This window comes from Pyxicephalus adspersus, chromosome 1 (genome assembly GCF_032062135.1).
Source record: "Pyxicephalus adspersus chromosome 1, UCB_Pads_2.0, whole genome shotgun sequence".
Taxonomy (NCBI): domain Eukaryota; kingdom Metazoa; phylum Chordata; class Amphibia; order Anura; family Pyxicephalidae; genus Pyxicephalus; species Pyxicephalus adspersus.
The window spans coordinates 119384143-119407311 of NC_092858.1; the positions used below are offsets into that span (position 1 = coordinate 119384143).

Consider the following 23169-nt stretch of genomic DNA (forward strand, 5'->3'; position numbering starts at 1 on the left):
TTACGCATACCCCTGAAAAAGATATAAAGGATGTTATAAAAGAAGAATTACAACACACATTCCAAACATTATTGAATTAAGAAGGAATAAAATGGTGACGTTTATATAATGTTAAAAATATGGTGATAGGTCCGCTTTAAACTGTTTGAGGGGTATGGTTAGAATTAAGGTGTTGAAGATCTTCTATTTTCCATATACTAATTCTCTTTCTTCCATTTATTGTTTTTAATACCATCTCACATAAAATGATTTTTTTAATATGGCCTTTCTATTTATTGATACTTGGTAATGCTTCCAGCTAGCTTGTAGTTCACCAGCTAGGCTGGAATATTGGGTCTATATCTGGTAAATATCAGTTATTTAAAGTCCTAGTAAATGTCCTATTAAAGTGCACAAGATGCCTGCTAAAGGGTGGGGGACAATAGAACACATACTTAATCACCCTCACTGATCACAGGCTAAAGCTCCACTAGTTAGGTGATGCCCAATATTTTCTACTTTTCTAAATAATTATTAAATGTGTCTGTGAAATGCTTCTAACATAATGCAGCTGTGGGACTACAAGTCCAAGTATAAAAGAGATAGAGGGATTAAAGATGTCAGTCTAGTCCATGTGTTTGATGTGTATTTGGTGAAAGGGCTAATCTCCTTATATCACAATTCACTTCTTAAACACTTATCCATTTGGCAATGTTGCCCTTGGTCATGTTTATGCCACCTTCTTAAAAATAGAGGCTGTGGTAGGCATGATTTAACTGTAAGTATGATCTAAATGTATCATGCACTTGTACCTAATACAGTCAGGTAGTAGCTTATGCCATTACAAGGCTCACCTTGTGGTCCCAGATAATGATAAGCAATGCTGGAAAACTTACTTACATAAAAATACTTGTGAAAGATGTGTTTTTGGAAAGTTTAATGAAAAAAAAATTACTATTAGTTTTATTAAGGTAAATATGTATCTTTTTCTTTCCAGCCTTTTTGTAAAAGGTAAAATGATACGTTTCTTAGGACTGTTTGGTATACTGTTCATTTTGTAAATGAAAGGAAGTTCATATTTTGCAATAAATCAACAGAGCTCAAAAGGTCTGCAGTAGCAAGTGATTAGTGTTGGTGGAATAGCTAAGTGTTCGGTTCGGCGGCTATTCAGTCGAATAGCCCCATTTTTTTCGGGTGATCGAACGCCGAATTTAAACACTATTAAAATCTATAGGGAGAAAATTTGGGTTATTGTCATGACTGTGTAGAACTACAAGAGCAATCAGCTGTCAGCTCGGCTCTCCTGATTGCTCTTGCAGCCCTAGTGTAACTGTAGTATGTGTTCTTGGATAGAGATCCTGTATCCAAGAACACAGTGTTCTTGGATAGAGAATCTCTATCCAAGAACACATATGTAACAGCGTAACTGTAGTAAAACTCGTAGAAAAACTGTAGAAACTCCATTCAGAGCTCATCTGGAGTCACAACTGATTTGAAGCACTCGCGTACCTCCAATCAGCTGTGACCGCAGGTTCCCACGCTCTTCGGGCTGTACTTATCAACCCAGGGAGCGTGGGAACTGAACTCAGATGACCTCTCAATGGAGAAACTCCACTGAGAGTTCATCTGCAGTCACAGCTGATTAGAAGCACTCGTGTGCCTCCAATCAGCTGTGACTGCAGGTTCCCACACTTCCTGGGCTGTACTTATCAATGATAACTGAACTCAGATGAGTGTGATTGGCTGGGGAAAGATAAACTCTAGACAGTTCAAAGCATCATTAGGATTTTCCTTTCCTCAGCCAATCACAGAGCACTAGAGATGAATGAATGGGGAGACTTGTTCTCATTTAACCTCTAGTGCCCGGGGATCCCACACTGACAGGAGGATTCCCACGTATTTGTCTCCTTTTGCCATTTTCAACTATTGGAAGGTATGGAAATGATTGTTTGTTTCATTTCATTAAGTTAAGTCAGATCATTCTTTACAGTTGGTTTTTAAATATACATTCAATATATAAAATAGGGCTCTCTGAAAAAGGAAAATAAGTCTGATGAAAAGACAATTTTCTTTTGATGTATCAGAAAGCATATACACTCATTAAGGAAGCTAAGACTGTAAGGTGATTCTTGTTTGTTCTAATTTGTGTTCAGAATGTTTTTTTTTTTACATTAGTTTCTGTGCTGTTACTTTCTGTCCAAGGTTTTTCATACTTCTCTATCACGAGTTTCCTGAAGATCAACACCCTCCTAAGATATGATCACTATGTTCTGTGACATCTATGCTTCTTTTATTTATCTCAATTTTTTATCAAAATAATTACAGAAAATCCGGTATTATTTAGTTGTAAGTATACACAGGAATAACAGATAACAGTAATAAAATATCTATTTGTTTTCAAATCTTTATCAGTGATTTTCTATGTTTATTGGTTGTTCTAATTAATACTAAAATTGATAGTATGAGAAAAGCAAAACATTTATCTTTAAATATAGCAATTAAGTTAACTAAGTAAATAAAAGGGATAAAAGGTAAAAAAATAGCATGTTTAGCAAGTTAATAAAAAAATGATTAGGCACATGAAAAAGTAAATAAAGTGTAGAAAAATAAAACAATTATTGTTGACCCCTGTAGTATGTCTAGTGACGTAGGGCTTTTAAAAGCACTTCCAGTCCTTTTTAAGAAATTTACTGTTTGTCACTATTGTGGGTGGAGAAGCATTCAACTAAAGTCATGAGCATCCATTCTTTGGGTGCCAAGGACGAAGCATCTGAGACTCCTGTGACATTAGGTGCAGGGCAGTAAAATGAAAAACTCTCAGTGTGGTCAGTGTAATTGGCAACCTTCACCAGTATGCTTATTTTTCCCAATTTTGGGCCCCTAGGCACATAATTAGCCTATTTGTAACTCAACATGTTGAGTTTCTATACTGTAGAGGACTGCAGGGATTGGTCCTGGATGAGAGATATATGTCCCCAGGATATAGAGCATGGGAGAGGAGTCCAGAAATAGTAAAAGCAGTTCTGCAAGGGGTTGCTCTTTTTAGCACATTTTTAGGGCCCTGGACTATGGAATGGGGAGGAAGGTACTGGGTGGGCCTTCCAATTTCATTGTGGTTACACCCCTGCTATAGTCTGTCCCTGTTTCCTAAATGTGTCTAAATGATTCCTCTGGCGCTATCCTCACTTGGGTCCTATGCCATCCTGTAATCCATTGTCCTGGCATAAAGGAAGCACTGGGTGTTGCCATTTTCTTCTGTCTTCTTCCTACTTTTGGCTACACCACCCTAAGTGCAAGATCGAGTGACATACTGCAATTTCACTGTGCATGCGTGAGATGAGCATTTTTTCTCTGATTACAAGAAAAAAGCCACTGCTGTGTATGCCCAATAGCAGGCTTGCGCAGAAGGAGCAGCCATAAACCCTCTTGGATGTCACTGGAGAAAACAGGGACATTATTATATGAAGTCACTGAAGCACAAATGGTTCCTTGAGCATGTGGTTACAGGAGCACAAAGAGTGACTAGTGTACAGGGTCTTTTGGGCACAGGGTCACTGAAGCAAAAAGTGTCAAAAAAGATTTAGGGGTAAGACTGGGTCTTTAAATTTGAATACACTCTCCATCCAGCAGTGGGAAGATCAGCAAAAAAGTGTTGAACTTTATATCAATTGGCCTTGACACTTACAAAAAAAGCAATCCAAGGTTAAAAAATTACAAATTTTTATTTTGAGGCCCTGCAGAAGTCAAATGATTATTTTTACTTCACTTTTGAAGGTATTTTTGCAATTTAGATACAAGCAACCTATATATAGGTACCTAGAGGTAGCATGAGATTTTACTTACTTACATGTTAAGTTCTGCTAAATCTTGTAATTCAACTATTACTGTTCTAGGGAAATTCCACAACTCAGACATACATATAGTAGTGTTTACTGTAAATCATGTCCTACTTCCCAAAATTGCAGCTGCACATTGGAGATTTATACTTGCACACAGCAAGTTTCATTTTATCCTTCCAGTTTTATTTTTCATGCACGGGAGTTACTAATATTACTATTATCCAAAGTACATCCTTTATTAAAATGCAGTTTTCATTAAAAAAAAATTATTGGATTCCATTGGGTCTTGCGTCATCCTTGCTTCTTACTTCATTCTGACATAGAGGAACTATTGGGCTCCACCATCTTCGCCCATTTTCTTCCCACTTCTGCCTGGGTTATCCACCATGTTTACTGGTTTACCTGTTGGCTAATCTGAAGTTTAAGTTACCTGTTATCATTCACACATAGTACAAAAAACCCTGTCCAATACATATTGATTTATCTTTAGTATTTCATATACCATCAACCTGCTCACTGGGTGGAGCGGGAGATTCAGATTTCAGGCTGAAGGTGGAGAGGTGACATCTGGTGCTGTCAACAGTTCAGATAATTACAGTAGATGTTAAACCACATTTTTTTTTCAGTTTTGGGGTTTAGGGAAGGGGAATACCCCAGTGTCTTTTGTGTCTAATATTAGAGAGCCCCACTCATAGACGGCCATCACAGAAACAAGTGCCCTACTTCATGACTTAGTGCTCAAAACTAAAATTTGGATTACAACTGTGTTCAGTTAGAACTGTCAATAATTCTGAGTTTAAAATTGAATTTATTTAAAGGTTTTCAATTCAGCCTGAATTCATATTTTTTTTAAGTTTAAAATGTATATTTTTGGATAGAACATCACTAGGATCAATTTATTTTGCCAATTTTAAGATCTGTGACAGTATGCGGACAGCCGGAATATTTTCACCCTTAATTCTGTCCAAAAAAAGCACCTTCGCCTTAAGTAAACGCAGAGTATTTGGCAATGGCCAAAACATTTTGTAAGCCATGATAGCACTTCAGAAATTTTTTTCAACACAAAATTCAGCACAAAAGTAAAGCAGGAAATGTGAAGAGCAACCATGATATTGGTCCCGTGGTCAGCGACCACATTGCCAATTTGGAGAAAGCAGGGGGGAAAGCCAGTGCATGATTTGTTTTTGCATGGAGTAAAGCTACTTGCTGGTGTTGTGATTTCTCTCATCCAGACTAACTAGAGGGAAGATTGCATGACAGACCCTGAACTGTATTGTGTCAATGTGCTTTATTGAGGAGTGGAACAATTATGTTGTGTTGGTAGTATCATTAAAGGTAATATTGTGAAGAGCAAGGAGAAGAAAATTTAAAAAAAGCCAATCCTGGAGTCTCCTGCACACTCAACACATTATACTGTGAAAACAGGTCCCACCATGCAGATATGTCAATGCCTTGCATGACCTTCAAGCAAACAGTGGAAATATTTAATTATTGAAAATTAAGCCAGAACCAATTCTCTCCTCCTAAACACATTTCTTTTGTAGCTCTTTATTAACTGTTGTGCATTGTCACACAGCTCTTCTTCTGCATCTGTGATTCACACAAACGATGGTCTCCATTTCCTGAGAGACAGGAATACTGTCCAAAAGTAGAGGAAGTGAAGAACCTCTGCCCCCAGAAAGAGTGGTTATGAGAGTGAAGGTAAATTGACTCCAGTAAATGTTTCATATTTACTGTCTTCATCTCCTTGCTATGACTAAGATAGTCAGGCTGATTCGCCAAGCAAAATCAGAAGCTCGCTCAGACATTCGTATTCACGATCCAAAATCGGAGGCCTTCGATCAATTAATCAACCAAATCTTAGGCGCTGGCATTCTCGGGCGAAAGTCATCCACTGAAGCGATCTCTCCGATGGATATGCGCAGCCCCGACAGTTTCACACTGGCGAGCTTGCATTAAACTTTTACATGTGTTTTGTTTGTTCTTTTTCATTTTTGTGTCATGTAAATTTAGTAATGTATGTGTGTGTTTTTGTTGTTTTTATGTGTTTTTATATTTTTTTTGACCTTTTAGCAAATGTTTCTTTTAAATAATGTTGTTTGTAAATTGTTGTTGTTTGTTTTTTGGGGGTTTGTTGTTATGTGATCTCCTTTCCAATCTCCCAGGTGTTATTTCACAAATATAATTTGGGACAGTTTGTGCAAATATTGATGGGTTGAATTTGAAGTGTACAAAGAGAGATAGCACAAAGACTTGAAAGATTATACTATTTATTCATAAGACAGATAGACAAAACAATGCAATACAATTAATACGCTATACCAAAAGATACTTAGCTGCGGAAGAAAGCTGAATTCACCCAAGGAGTCTGCTGGAAATCAATAACTTGGCAGATGATCAAAAAACATGTTGCATACAGTTAGTTCTGGTCAAGACTAGGTAATTAGGCATGGCACTGTGTTTTTACCTACCCAGTAACAAAGACAATGGCCAGTGTTTGACCAGTACTGACCAATGGTCATCCCCTAAACCAGTATTTTACCTTATAAGGATATCAGTTAAAGGATATGCTGCATTCCTTTAGGATGACCTCATATATGGTATACATATACCACTATACACTGGTAAAGCATTATTGTTGGTGAGACATAATTGACAATAAATAAACTTGTGCTAACCCAACACAAGGACAGTTTAACAAGTCAATTGTGATTGTTTTTAAGCTGTTTTAAGCTCAATTGTCTTGTTAAAACTCATAGTTGTGCGCCAAACTTCAGAAGCAAGTAGCTCATAGTTGTGCGCCACGGCAGACCCATTCTGTGCGCGTCAACTGTGTTTTATAAGATGAAAAATGCACCGCACTTTTGCACAGTCCTCATTCAGGTAAGTTTTTATTTTTTTGTGTATATTGCTTGTTTTGCTTCATGTGCACTCATCCTCCTTTCATCACCATCAGGTGTGTTAGAATGAGTATGCAAATCAGCTGGACAACTAATTCACAACCAGTTTGGACAACAAGTAGAAGTGTGTTTGTATACAATAGTGCTAACTAAGATCAGGCAGCACAGCACAATGACAACAAACCGATAACACTACCACTATTGAACAGAGGAATTGTGTGGCAGCAAATCAACATAAGTGCAAATGTCAGACTTTTAAAGAAAACAAATAAATAAAAAAGAAATAAAACCATGACAATTTATTCAGAAAAGGAATATGTACATAATACATTCAAATACCAATATGTGACAATGGGACAAAGGCAACGAGGGGGGGCAAGTAAGAGTTTGGTGTGAAAACCATGCAGACATTTGTACTCAATGACAAAATATTGCTGAAGAATTAATGGAGATGCATATGTATTTTTATACATTGAAATGTATTTTGACATACACACAAAGTGAAATCACTAAATGTTCCTTAATACGTGTATTATAACATGTTTGCCTATAACCATTTATCTAAAGTCAAACTAGAATGAAATTTTTATCAGGTCACAAATGTTCACATATTTTTTTACACTCATACAATTGTGTGATGACATATTTGAAAGTGCCACTTAGTATATATCCAGCTTGAAAGAAATTAGTTTGCAGTGTTGTAACCAAAATGAAAAAGTATCAAGACAACAAGTGCAACAAATGTAACTATAAATGAAGCAAGTTTGTGATTGAGTAGAATGTAACATAAAAAAGTAGCACTTACACAAAAAAACATCAAGCATTAAATATTCAAACTGACCTGTAAAATAGACTGGATATGCACACAGAACAAGGCGCAGGTGTGCGCTAATCAATTGCTTTGACCTCACCGTTGAGGTTAACATCTCCTTCTGAATCGTGCAGCTGAAAATTAATCGCCTTAATTGGTGTATTCGAGATCTTTGCTTTTTTTTACAGGAAACCGGCAGGCGAGTTCACTAGAACTCGGGCCCGACTCACAGTAATAGAGCTTGACAACCGGCGTGCACGTACACGCATTTCATTGATAAATCAGGGCCAGTGAATACAATGTCTAACAGGAGCTCTATCTGGTGGTAGTGTGTTTTGTAGTGGTACTGCTAGTGCCCTCCCTTCTGCTGCTACCCAAAGTTTGGTGAATTCTGCATCCAAACCCAAATGGTTTAGTTTGAGTCGAGGAGCAACTAGTGGCTGTGGCTGACTGTGGGGCCTATTTTCTATGTTATTGGTCTAATTTCTTTTTACTTGATGGTGACTTTTCCAAACACATCAATTGTTAAACCATATTTAACAACTGGTGAACTTTATTGACAACAATAGGAGTAAATTGCCTGTGGGTAACCAGTAATAATTGCTGTAATTTTTTTAAAATTTGTTTTTAAATCCCCAATTTTCCTGATTAGCAGTTGGAGGAAAAGTTGCTGTAGACTGTTTTAGTTCTGAATTTTTTTTCCATTGAAGTTCCCAACTTCCCTGATTAGCAGTGAGATAGTATGGTTCTTCTTTTAATTATTTTCTTTTTCTTACCAATTCCTAAAGTTCCCATGTGCCTAAGAGAACATGTGGCCTATGGGAATAGTTTATATCTCTTTTTTATTCTTTTTTTTTTGGTAGGAGTAGTAGACTTTTAGCAGTAAGAGGAAATGAGGCCTTGGACAAGAGTTTATATCATTTTTGAATTATTTTGTTTCCTGAATAGCAGTCGGAGAAAATGCAGCCTTGGGAAACACTATGTACTCTGTAAACTGCTGTAATGTATTGTAATGTAAGTTATTTATTCATCAAACACAGTAAAAGATCAGAATTTAAACCAGTGTTTGTATTTATTTATTTTTTTTATACTACACCTGTTTTGGAACCCTTTATTGACCCTAATCACCCATAATCACATTACAATTAGTATAATATGTGTTTTCTTCATTCACATACTTATCTTTTCCTATCAGCTGCTGTAAACTGTTCCCCTCTGACAAGCACATCACCACAAAATGCCATCTTGTATTGCCCGTGTCCCGTGTTTTATAGAGGGTAGCAGTGATGTCAGCCCTCTGTAAAGGATGGAGGAAGGTATACCCATGTGGCTGCCTGATGTTTTCTTAGGTGCCTTTGGGAAATCACAGAAAGAAGTTTTTCTATGTCCTGAAAAAAAGTAAAATAGTACCCTAGTTTGTACAATATAGTATATGATATTTTATGAATTTTGCATTATGTAATGCACTAATGTTTTACTGATGAATGTTTAGCTTATACACAAGTCTTTGCCAACAGGTATATCATCTACACAAATCAAGGCTTTTCCCTCACAGTGATTAATGTCATTAACAACAAAAAAACTCCAAATTTTATTCTGGCTCTGGTCTACCAGACCTCAATTTTGAGAGACCTTTTCCCAGCTCACAGGCTCCACATAGCCCCTCTACCTGAGCAACACTTGGCCTCAGGCTGAAACTCCCCCTGTCTCAAAGTCCTGGTCCATTTTTTACACTCAATGGTCAGGTGCTTCAGATCCATCCTCAATTCCTGGCCTGGGAAAGGGATGGAGTGCCTGGCCCACTCTGGGCCTCTATCTATCAATCAATCAATATAAATTTTGCAGCAACACGGTTAAGCATGGCCCTATCCAGGCCCTTTATCCGAGGTCCATGATGCCAAATATCTCCTGAATTTGGCATCAGGTGTTTTATTCTACCACAGTATATATTTTACTATTACACTGCACTTGTATCATGTAAAAGAGTTTGTTAAAATAAAAAAAAAACATAAACTTAAAATGCACTTTTAAGTTTCCTAAGCTGTTTTACATAAAACACAGATTTTACTTTGACATCCAACAAGTTTTTTTCTCTCTGGGTTTCAGATATCAGATTTCACTCATTTCTTTCATGCCTTTGTAGAATGACCTTTACACTAACAGGCCACTTTTCTGCCTGTAAGTACCATCATCTAAATGGTTAAATATTACATAAAAAGATGTCCAATAACTAATTCATTAGTTATATACAGATTACTAGTAGGTAACAGCTGCTACCTTTGAATGTAGCATTTTCTTTTTCATGATTTTATAAAGTAATATTTTACAAAAGAGGAAATTGATATGCCTCAATTTCCCCTACAATGTCTCAAAAAACCATATACTTGCTTTCATAAGAGGGCACATGTAAAGAAGAACACAATACCAGATAGCTTTCATGATTCTAGGTGTCTATAAGCCCTACAAATCGTTAATAAAAGATTCAGATTTTAAGAAGCCACTCTAGTACTCAATAGGTGGGGAAGGTGGTCTTTGCTTTGGAACAACTACCCCTAACTACCCCAACAATTACCCCTAAGCTTGAAATTAGGAAGCAAATTTCATTTGCAATTTGTTCAATTAATAACAGTAAAATTATATTTCTGGTAGAATGTTGTTTGTCATTTTAAGATTAGTTAAAAACTTTTCTTAGTTTAGCATATGTATTATTATTTTTTATTTTGCACTTTAACAAAAATCAATTATTCTCATTGCATGAGCAGTGTCAAACATTGGGGTTAAAACTTTTTAATTTTTTATTTTTACTTGCTGGGTATGAACCTCATTGTAGGGGCTTCTCATATTTTGATCTCAATAATAAAAACAGTTGGAACTCACACAGCCATCCAAACTGTAACCATCACTTCCCAGAACTCAGAACCAATTTTATTTTTTAGAGTGGACATGTTTGTGTACAACGTTTCTGAAATTACCTATAACTTGCAACATGCAGGGCTAGAGAACCATATAGACTATATACCATATAGACTGCTAAAGTTTGGTCTTGATATCTTACTCATTACATTCTTAGCATCCTGACAGCAAGGGCTGAGATTGGACATTTGTTCCATTTATTTATCAACCACAACATTGATTTTATAATATTACTATGAATTACAACCCTGTTTTGTTGCTGTTGACGATACACTAAAAATAGTGTCACAGGATGGGAAAAAATGCAAGGGTGACTATTTATGTTTTTTATTATTTTATTGTGTGCGTGTAGTTTTTTGTTTGTATTTATTCTTATTTATCATAATCATATCTTTTTTGAGATTATTAATTATTTTTTCATTCCTATTCAGTTGCCATCTCTGTATTATTTTTCTTAATCATAAATTTCCTGTTCTTTAGTTTCCTTTTAACTTTAACAGATACTGAGAAGAAGCTTGCTTTTTGACTACCTTGTCTTTCAGTTCCACAGAACTTTCTACCAAAAGTCAGTACCATGTATTTGTGCTTACAATATCAAAAAGTATGTTCTGCTTTTTTTTATTGTAAAACCATATGTGGGACCAGTTTCCGAGATAATTTTAGTTCTCTAAAAAAAACAAAAACAAAAAAAAAAACCTAGTGAGTGTCTTGATAGCAATTGCAAACAGAGGCAGAGCATCCTGCATATTATTTTCATCTAACACAGCAGCAGCTTCCTATGACAAAAGGAGGGCTATCAGCAGGATTTACCCTTTTATCTATTTTAAAATATTAGTATCAGGAAGTGTGATTGCAGCAAGTTTTTCTCTTCCTAGTTACAAAAATAGAGTAAGCAGAATATTTTGATTAGTGAGCACAGTGCAAGAATGAAGCACACACAACATATTTAATTTTTATTGCTAGACGGTGAGTGTGACAACACTTTTTGGAAATGGCCAATGAGACTGACCTAGTGAGTAGCACTAGCTATATTGCAGTTGAAACTCTGATTGGAATATCAGCTATCTTGGGGAACATCCTGGTCATCTGGGCTGTGAAACTAAATTCAAGTCTACAGAACACAACTTTTTTCTTCATTGTTTCACTGGCATTTGCCGATCTCGCTGTTGGATTCCTGGTTATGCCGCTGGCTATCATAGTTAGTCTAGGAATGGAGTTACCTTTTTACAGTTGTTTGTTTATGTGCTGCCTCTTGATTATTTTAACCAATGCATCCATCCTATCTCTATTGGCAGTATCTATTGACAGATACCTAAGAATTAAAATACCCACAAGGTAAGTTATTTATTTAAGTTATTATCTATATCTTTATCCTCTTTCATTTATATTCATTATGTTATAGTTATTATATCATAACTCTATCCATGTCTAATAAAACTGGCTTTATTTGCTCAGGGTTAAGTCATAAAACTTCAATAATATGAGCAACAATATGTAGGTAAATGACCTTGTATGATGTATTACAGTGATTTTTAACATTTTTACAGTACCTTTTGAATGTCATATATTCCCTATTTATTTGTAAAGCAGAAACACATACTTCTCATTGTAAATTAACCTAATAAACCTGCTGAAAAATTGCAGGAACAATGGAGAATAATATTAACCTAAAATAAGATACACTGGAGATATTTTCTTAGGGTGTATATATGAAACAGGACCCAAGAAAAACTTTGCCTTGGTCCGACTGCCAGTTATCTGGCAACACTAAGATGCATGTAAAGGCTGCAGTTGTCAAGAAAAAGTCAACTTTAAACCCAAAAGTTGAACTATAAGTTTGGAAATGGTGGCGCACAATAGGAAGCTTTTCCAGCCTGTAACCAGCCTTGTTTTTCTTTTTTCCCCTTCCCTCATGTTCATTTGATTTATATTTATTGAAAAGCCTTCTGCTTTTCATTCCCTATGATAGGATAGGTGCAGGAAAATGGTAACTAAAGCCCACTGTTGGAGGCTTCAGTAGCAGCCCCCAACCACCAAGAGACTTCATTTAGAATCTGCAAGCATTAAATAGGCACAGTGTCCTAAGAAAACTTAATCAGTTCACCTAAGTTTAATACCTGCCTTCTGCTCATGGAGTACCCCTTGACAGGTGCCAGTGTACCCCCAATTATATGACAATCATAAAACCACAATGCCTAATAACTGATAACCAATTCCATGTTCGTAAAACTTTTTTAATTTACTGCTAACATACTCTCAAGTAGTTATTGTAGTGAGAAATGAGTGTATCTTGTGGGTAAAAACACCCAATCCAGAAATAAACACAAATAATGCCAACACACTGAGATTCTGCATCTCTTTTCTCTGCAATCAAACAGCAGACAAGGGAATAAGAGAAAAATTGAGAGGCAGCATTGCTGCAACCACAAATCCACAATAAAATAAGTAAACCTGCGTGCAGAAAATACATGCACTTAAAAAGAATGACAATGCCATTAATTACACTGTAACCACAGGCCACTCTTCCTGCATGTGACAAATACAAAGCCTCTGTAGTGGATCATTCCTCTACAACACCTATCTTGTATTAATGTCCTAAAAGGAACAGGTTATGTCCCTTATGTAAAATAAATGCACCTGCCTGATCACAATTTTTTAATTACACCCACCTAACATTGTAGTGCTGTTAATAACGGATATTATGTGCATTAATGGCTCTATCTATTGGGGCAGCCACGGTTCACTTCAAATATGTGTATCTCTATTACATAAGCGATTTATAAGTATAGCAGTATGCAAAAGAGATTAAAAAAAACATTGTTTGTGCCGTTGTTTTATTTGACAGCAAAAAAAGAACTTTTTGCATTGATCATGTACCTCCATTAGTCTCTGATTTGTCTGCATGGATCTTGTATCTACATTACAGTATCTACTTTGGCTGCATACATTCTGTACTGTTAAAGTAAATCTGTTAAAGCAAATCCCAGACATCCTAAATTCTAGTCTGACCCTTGGCTTTTGCAACCTCTAGACACAGGTCAACAAACCATAATAATAAATTCTTCCTTAGTGCATACTCTACATCATGCTAACACCAGCCTGTGTGTCTGCCAATAACAGAACTTTATCATTCAAAATAAATGAACTTATGGATAATGCATTTGCACATATTATTATTATTATTATTATTATTATTAATATTAATATAAATAATATTAAACTTTAAAAACTGGCAACATATTACAAAGCACTACCATAAGCAGGGTTTGTAAATGGCAGACAAATACAATAACAGGGAAACAAACCATATGATTCAGTTATTACCATGGCTCTCAAAAGAAACTCTGGAAGTTAAAACTCCCAGACTAAAGATATGAAGAAAAGAGTTGCTCCTCCAAAGTTCAGCCTTTTTTTTTTTTTGTTGAGAAAACATTAACCCCAGACACAAAAAATGTAATTTAAATATATTCATCAACAATAGCCACAAAGGCCATTCATTTACATTGTGTGCAAATTTTTGCCTTTGCAAAGCTAGATACTACCTGGTTCAGAAGTAGAGGTTATATTATCATTGTTCGTCATATTGCTTGTATAGAGAGCAGAGTGTCTTGATACCGCTGCCTGAAATATTGCAAAGGCAATATTTCAATTTTTAGATTTTCTTTGAAGCAGTGTAAAGATAATTATACATATGTATAAACATGAGGTGAGTGCAATGCTAAGTTGTTAAAATTTAGCCAGGTCAAGAAAGTAACTATTGGGACAATATTTTCACCACTTGCATTTAGTGGCACAAAAAAAAACCCTCAGCCAACATCTGGTGTGTTTGTTTCGCATTGCTGGGGAATAGTGGGGTAGGGGAAACAGAAGGTGGCAGGGGCGACTTAATCTAGAACTAAAGATAGGGTGAAGGTATATTTGGAGGCACCTTGGTCTAGAGATGTATGATTGGAGATTGTGAGAATAGCTAAAGCAAGAGAATCCAAGGAAGGTGTGGTTTAGAATACATCTGCCTCTTTGTCAAAGGCCAGGTCTGGCAGAGGGTAAGGGAGGGCAAGATCTAGGTCAGGGTAATGGTAAGAAGGTTGTGGGTGGTAAGTGGGTTCAAGTTCAAGTGGGTAAGAGTGCAAAGTATATAAACAACTATACCAAGTGTATGTCCAGCAAAGTATGCAAAGATGTTTATGTGCTGCCTTAGACAGAGGGCTGGCCATTGAGAGCACCACTATTAGAATGTGGCTATTAGGGTCATCCACTGGAATATTAATATTTTTTGTGGGCAGAAAGCCCTTTATCTGTCAGTGGAGCAACAGCAGATGGAGTCAGAGGGTAACAGCCTATTTTAGGGACAGAAGGGTTTCAATGAGAGACAAGATATTTGGAGATTAAGATAGAAGTGTAAAAACTCTAGAACAGGCATGGGCAAACTAGGGATGTTTCTCTGGCTCTTTGGGTGGTCTGCGGCTCAGGGCGGTGCAACCCTGAGCAGGGTCAGGAGAAGGAACCTGCTGGGGGGCGCACCGGCCAGAGCCACGGAACATGTCCCCCAGATCTGAGCCTGCGATGGAAGAGTGCGCGGGCTGTCACTGCACACAACCCGCCCACTCTCCCATCGCAGGCTCAAAACTGTGATTGGAGAGTGGTCGGGGTTATACCACCATGACGTCACGTTCAGTGGCATCATGATGCATAACCCTGCCCACTCTCCCATCGGCCTGGCCCATCTGCCAAATTTTAGGTCAGATTGTGGCCTCTGGGTAACAAAGTTTGCCCATCCCTGCTATAGAGTAACATTTTGTGGTTCTCTGAGAATTCCCTTAGCATCGATTGGTTAGTTTTTAGATTGAGTTTCCTGGGTCAGTCAGTGCTAGACAAATGAACAGTCCTTTGATTTCCTCCCATGGTTTATTGTGCACCAGTAAAAGAGAATGCACATTACATACACTACCTACTCATTAGTGACCAATATACCCAACAATTTTTTATATGCATTGTGCTATTGGGATGTTGATGTTTTAGTGCTATTGGGATGACAGATGTGCTATTGGGATGACAGATGTTTTAGGGACATTAAAAAGCTGCTAATTTATTCTAAATTCATAATTATCTTACTACATAAGTTTTTCTCACTTTTTATGGTTTCCTAGCTTATACAGTATGTTTATAGCAACACTCTAATAGAATAAATGCCTAAAGCAAAGGTCTAATGTTGCACAATTTCCTATAGATTTACCAATATCTGTTGCAAGCGCCTACTCTATTTAGTTTTTATAATCCCAGGTAGGGCCTCTTATTAAATAACTGTGGTAACTCCAAAGAAAATTGTAGAACTGTAACACATGTGCAGTTTAAGGGAAAGTTACAAAAGGTGGAAGAGCTTACAATTAACAAGCTGTAAGACCATAGAGAGAGTGGCTATAGAGATGTGACTATGTATAACTATACAATATCTTTTTTTCTCTTAGCAGGCAGGCCATGCACATAGAATTCTACAAATGAGTTTAGCAATCTTGTTTTGTATAGAGTATGCAAAGTTTAAAACTTCTATCAAGCTATTCTCTTCCTATTTGTTTCCCTGCTAGGGAGGTTTCCTTGCACTATCTGTTCCTAAAATAAAAACACAAGTACAGGTAGTCCCCAAGTTAAGGACATCCGACGTACAGACGACTACTAAATATGAACAGGGCTTTCTTGCTCACTAGTGTGCAGGATGAAAGCTTGATCGGTGGGAGGGAGGCAGTTTGCATGACTTGCAGAAGAAGTCTTTGGAAAACACAGCTGAGGTTGTGGATGATCTTAAGGGCTGAACTATTCTGCAACCTCTTGTAACTCTTTATTGACCAAGACAAGTTTGCAGTTGTTTCTTTTTGCATATCAAAGCACATCTTGCTCCAGAAGCTAATGAATGTCTAGGCTCCATAAAGTTTTTTTCTTTACTTTGTTTGTGACTCACAGTGAAGATTTTATACAGTAACTGACACCACACTGCCTAATAATATGTTGAGACAAACATCTGTCCTAATTGCATTTATTAAAATAATGTACCTGTTCCAACTAACATACAAATTCAACAATACAAACCTACAGTCCCTATCTCGTATGTAACCCTGGGACTACCTGTATATGGAATCAAAAACCACTCTGAACACTTTTTATGTCATTGTCAAAGATTTTTCCTGTTTAAACCTTTTTAGACCTCCCTGGCGGTGATCCCGAGTGCGACTTAGGGTTAATTTTCAGTACCAAAAGCAGTAACCTCAAGCCCCACTCAGGGTGGAATTGCCAGGGAGTTTAAAAAGCTTAATCTGTAATATCTTCTTCCCCTGGCAATGCCCGGCCAGCATTTGTGTAACCTGGAGTGTGAACATTGGGGAAACGAGGCATGGGGAAGCAGATGCCAGCCGGGTATCTGCATGCAAGCTTGAGGCTGGGGAGCGGGACTGTGCAGCTAAGAGGCGGGACCAGGCGGGAAATTTAAAATGATAAGTATTTTTAAATGTACTGCATTTACATTTAAAAATACTTATTATTCATACCGCCAGAAGGTTAAACATGGAAATTTGTCAAATATTTGCAAATTTCTGGCAAAACAATTGACAATTTATTGATTGATCGAACTTGTGAGTGGTAGTCCCCAGTCAGTTTTTGATTGTATTTGCAGTATCTGGCATATATCAAAAATCACCATGTGTTTTGTATTTTGTGACCATTAGGAGTTATTTGTATGATTTAACTGTTTCCAAACAATACAAGTGGTCTCTGGTTGCTTAAAAACAGTTTCTTCTTTTACTCTTGGTTTTCCTAAATTTGTTAGTTGAGAAGTTTAATATACTATTAAACTGCTTGGTCAGAGCAGCTACTGCTAATTTTGTTGCTCTGTAGTAGATATGACTGTTGCTCTGTAGGTTTTATTTTTGGTTTAGGTGGCATTCAAGATAAAGATTACATATACAGCCATCAATGAGATAATTTACATGAGGTCCACACTGGCTACACACAAACTGTTTTGTTGCAAGCAGCAAAATTATTTTTTTCTATCCTACATAAAGTATTGCCTGATGAGCAATATAACCTTGAACCTTGCTCTCCACGGGTACCCCAATCATTTTCACTGTTTTTATTTCATGACCTTCAAGCTACTAAAGTAGGAAAACATATGTCTTTTTGCTGTCAATTTTTATGATCTTCTAGGATAACTTAAGCTAGTATGTATTGTCATGTGGTAAACAAAAACAGATTTTCATAATATGTACTATAAAAAGGTCCAACTTTAGATCATGAGTAATTCAATCTGTGGTTTAGGAACTAAGTAAGTCGGAAATTAAATGTGCTGGCCTAGCATTACTTTCTTTTTATTGTGCAATATAATAAAGCTGGACTCCATCATTACCTTCAGTCTTGTACAGATGAACAAGCTCATATCATTACAGGGACTTCTAAACCTAATTTCACTGCACACTGTGAATTTCTCTATTTTTCATTTTTATTTTAACCATTTGTTGAGAAAACACAATACAAAAACACTATCTAGCCTTTAAAAATCTGTTCTTTGTCCATATAGGACAAAGCAAAAGGTGTGTTTTAGCTTATGTGAGCAATGTACCCCACCTTACCTTCCTGCTCCCTCCATTCACCCACTGGAAGTAAAGAAAATATTTGACACATCCATATGTGTACGAGCGTGTGATTGCATGAGACAATAGAGGGTTATTCACCAACCACAATCACTACTACACCTCCAGCAACTTGTAGTCAGCCAATTGCACCAGTGGATAAGTAAAAGGTGGATACAGTATGCCTAGATTTAGTTCCATACTTAATCTAGTAACACTTTAAGGAAAAGTAAGCTTTTAAAAAATAAGGTTTTTGGCACTTAAAATCTACAAATGAAGGCACCTCAACAAATTAGTCTTAACAGGGTATAGCTTTAATGATTCAGTGCCTCAGTGCTGTATTCTTGCATTCAGAACCTGAAGTGTATCACATTTCAACACTGAACACTTTATGAATTTATAGATAAAATATATTTCATTTGCATAGTTACATAGTAGGTCAGGTTGAAAAAACACATAGGTTTTATCAAGTTCAACTACTGGAGAAATAAACATATCCCAGATATAAAACCCTATGAACATAGTCAGTCCAGAGGAAGGTAGACAAAACCCTGGTACAATTTGCTCCAACGGGGAAAAAAATTCCTTCCCGATTTTTATATTCTTTTCATTTATACAATTTCTTTTCCATTTATTACCAGTTCACAAGGCTAGAAGGCTAAAATGCAACCAAAAGCCATTCTGAGACTTTGGGTGTCTTCACAGATTCCTATGTAAACTCACTTACTACAATACCAGATAGATGTATTCATTGAGAATATTACCAATAGTAATATAAAGCAATCGACTTTTTTCTTTGCAATGATTTGAAAAAATGTTTATCTTAATATTTTTTTTTTTTTTTTTTTTTACAGGTATAAAATTGTGATTACATCTAGACGAATCTGTCTGTCCATCTGGTTTGTTTGGATTGTGTCAGTTTTGGTTGGGTTGGTTCCAATGTTTGGATGGAATAAAAAATCCAACTCGGGCTACCTGAAATGCCAGTTCCTTAGTGTTATAAGCATGGACTACATGATCTACTTCAACATTTTTGGATGGGTTTTCCTACCAATGTTGGTTATTTTGGCTTTATATATTGAAATTTTCTATCTAATCAGAAAACACATTAAAAAAAACACCACAAATACTAAAAGCAAGGGGGTGTTCTATGGCAAGGAATACAAGACTGCAAAATCCCTTGCCCTGGTATTTTTTCTGTTTGCGATTAGCTGGTTGCCATTGTCTATTTTCAATTGCTATATATACTTCAATGGAGGTACAGAATATTCCAGGACATTTAAGTTGTTGCTAAATGTAGCCATACTGCTATCTCACGCCAACTCTGCAATGAATCCCATTGTCTATGCATTCAAAATAAAGAAATTTAAAGACTCATATACCCAAATTATAAGAACATATATATTTCACAAACCGATGGTGTCTGATAGCTCAAGTGGGGAGCGCACATTGGATGAAATATCTCAAGATTGTGTCGAATGATCATAAAAGACTTTTTATACAATGCTAACTTTAGAAATAATTTGCATAGTTCTAGATTTGGCATTTTGCAAATGTATAATTTGTATGGCAGGGAATTTAATACATCATAGGTAGAAAGAAAATTATAAAAATGCATTAATTTCAGATTTTAACAAATGTGTTAGATCGTAAGTATTTTGTAATGGTGTGTAAATATGAATTATTTTGGTGAGTTTATCCTAAACTTTTCAACAGGGTTTTTTTTTCTTCTAGATTTTTAATATTTTTTTTACTTACAGAGATATGTACGCTGACCAAAGGCAGGTTGTTCTAGAAGGTGAAATAAACGTATTACAAATACCGCACTATCTTGTCTATTAATACTGAGTAATGTAATGTATACAAACTATGACTTTAAAATACTTGTAAATGTCACATATGATACATGCAATGTGATTTATATAATTGTGATCTTTTGTGGCTTTTTCTAATATGCCAGAGATAAGAAATAAAAAATTACATATCAGGTACCAGAGTAAAAGACAAAACATTCTTTTTCAGACAAACGTTCTGATGACATCTAAAAACAGGATTACTTTTGCCTACTATTCTGGCTCCAAGACAAGAAATGGAAAAAGTTCCCTACACAAGGACACAGCAAAAAATAACTAGGGGTTTTAACTTTCTCAATTTAATCCAAAACAAGAAAGTTTTGGCTCTATTTATAGGAGCCAAAAAGTTGCCTAAGAAGTGAGTTGAACTAAGTTTATGTATTTGCAATAAATTGTCTCTGGAGGGATTAGCAATGCAGAATGTGTATCTTGATGTACGTGGTGAGCTACCCAGGTCATTAAAGGTTGAATTGTGACAGCAGGGAACTTGATCACACAGTAGCTGATCCTATTATTGCTAAAATATATTTGTATAAAATGTTATTATAGTATTTAACATATTAGACATATTTTTGGTAGAATTCTTCTCAATGGCACGGCAGCTAATAAGACTTGTATGAAGGCAAAAACATTAACCAGCAGAAAAGGGTAGGACCAGTGTGGCCATGTTCTTGCACACTGGTTTCTCTTTTTGAAAGCTATAAGGATGTGGTCTTAAGGCCGGATAGGTGGTGGAAAAAAAGTGCATGTTAAATGCATTTGCACATGAGTCCTGCAGAGTCTAAGGTGTGAATAATGCTGACGAATATACAGCTATAATGTTTACAATACCATACTTACATAAATAGAAACCATTTATAAATAGAGATGACACATTATGAAAAAAGCAGTTCAAAAGTACATTTTGATGCTCAATATTGAGTGTGGGGTATTTATTGTTTGCATTAGGCATTACATTTACCAAAGGATAATTTGGTACCCCATACTATTTGAATGCCTGACATAAGTATATACAAAATGCACTTCTGTTGCTGTTTACCTTTTATAGATTGTACAATAAATATATTAATTTAGCAATACATTATATAATTTAACATATTGACATTTTAATTTTAAAATGGCATTAGAATTTATAAATAAAAAGGCATAACCACCCTTGGCCCACATATGGAAAATTTAAGGTAATTATACCATTTCACTTTGTCCATTCTTTTAACAATGATCCGATAACAATGATGACGATGACACCCTTGTTCAACACCCAAATACCAATCCCAATTTAAAAAATGCTGGAAGAAAACCACAATTTAGATGTGGTCATTTAATACTCCAGTCCAGTATTCTCTCCTCTCTCCTTTTATGTATACCTGTGGGTAGTGTTGCACCTCAAGATTGTTTATAGATATTTAAAGATATATGTGGATAGATATAAATGTATATATATAATGTATGTGTATAGGTGAAGGAATGTTGTATGCAAACATGAAACCTGTTTTTCTTTGTACTGACCATCTGGATCACCTAGGGGATGTCTTATCAGTAGTTATCAAGAAACCTCAACCAAGGAACAATAAACAAAACAGATAATAAAACATGCCAGTACATAAGATCTAGTTCTCAACAAGCTGGTTACCAGTAGGACCCTCAAGGGGTAATTAATCCATCAAGCCTGAGTCAGCAGAAGATGGATGCATAATCAGATGGGTTGGGTTGATAACCGAGCTGGACCTCTGGTTGACCCTTTAATTTAGATTCCAGCAAGAGATTCGTATATAAAATTTAGTTGGGAGGTCCATCAAATTACCTTAACCAATCCCAATCTAGTGGGGTGTGTGCCAACTGATAGTCATTGTACAGAACACACCCACCAACCAATCCAAGAGTCCCAATGTTACCTAATGTGACATAACTATATAAAAGGGGAGCTGAAATATAACAAGAGAGGAGAAAGGGAATGTTAGGGAGTTCTTAGGGAATCAGGCTCCTGGGGTACCCATCAACATCTTTACAGGTAGCTATTACACATTCCTGAAATGCATTCTTATATTGTTCAGTATATGTCTATGTTATTATTGTTATATTGTTTTACTGTATTGTGTACTAAGTAGTTACTAGATTATTACAGGGGTTACTACTAATAACTTTTTTGTCCATATGATATATATATATTTATCATTTATTGAAGTTCCTATGTGTAGATATCTGACAATATTGCTGTGCACTTTGTCTTACCTTGTTTTCCTAATTAAACTGTTTGAGTGACTAGCTATTATTTGTGCATGGACCTTCTTTATTGAATATCTATATGTATTGATAGAGGATATAATTTCCATATTTATACAGATAGATATTCTTAAAATAACAGTAGGTGTTGGTGTCAAAAACAGAAGGGAGTTCCAAATAATACCAATGAGATATCCTAAAGCACCTTATTAGACTGTGTTCTTCCTCCTTCCTGTTTGCATTTAAATAAACTTGCAGAATCATCAGTACTGACTTTTCAAATTTGACTTTTCAAATCAATGAATGAAAAAAGTTTGATATGTGATTGATATAAAGCATTGAGAGGTATATTGTGACAGTTATCAAACATTCATTGCAGGTGAAAATTTCTGGAGCATGGAGCACCTCTAGCTGGACAAACCAATTCTCCCTGAACTTACCTTTTGGGTATATTAAATACTGTATTTTCTCTCTGATGATAAGGCCCCCTCAGTTGAGCACAGGTAGTATCTATAGCTGTTTGGGTAACTTAACTTTACTAAATTAAATCAGCAATTTATTTTCACCCTGCTGATGTAGGAGCTGGCATTGTGGTTTTCTTGAAGTTTTTTCATATGGTCTTGCATGTGGATTGCACAATAGAATAGAAAGTCAATTTACCCAACTAAAATTCTGAATGCATCAATGGATAGATAATACCAAGATACATGTAAAGTGAAAAAAATGTTATGATACGTACTACAGCAATGATACACTGGTATAGTATCAAGTACAACTGTAGCCATGGACTACTAGCTGAACAGGAAAAGCAACAAAATGATGCTAGATTATCTATAGATCAGCTGGATTTTCTGTTTCCTCATTTATTACTATATCAGTATGGTTAGAATTGTAAAGATATACCTTTGGATTTTTTTTTTTTTTTTTTTGCAAACATGGGTAAGCCTTTTTTTTTTCTTTTTTTGACAGAATACAATTTTAATGTGGATGCAACGTGGGGTCAAGAATACGAAGGAGCAGCTGTTGACATACTAAAGC

At 36.0% G+C, this 23169-nt stretch overlaps 1 protein-coding gene across 1 annotated transcript; it reads left to right on the forward strand.

Moving 5' to 3' along the window:
- Positions 1 to 11159: 11159 nt before the first annotated feature.
- Positions 11160 to 22177, forward strand: LOC140340398 (adenosine receptor A3-like). The gene is made up of 2 exons (XM_072425572.1): positions 11160 to 11777; positions 18910 to 22177. Exons 1-2 carry the CDS (start codon positions 11434 to 11436, stop codon positions 19535 to 19537), a joined length of 972 nt encoding a protein of 323 aa, XP_072281673.1. The 5' UTR covers positions 11160 to 11433; the 3' UTR covers positions 19538 to 22177.
- The last annotated feature ends 992 nt before the right edge of the window (positions 22178 to 23169 follow it).

Coding starts and splice junctions, on each gene's coding strand:
- LOC140340398 (XM_072425572.1), top strand. CDS start 11,434: ATGGCCAATGAGACTGACCTAGTGAGTAGCACTAGCTATATTGCAGTT. Junction 11,778..18,909: donor AGAATTAAAATACCCACAAG/GTAAGTTATTTA, acceptor TTTTTTTTACAG/GTATAAAATTGTGATTACAT.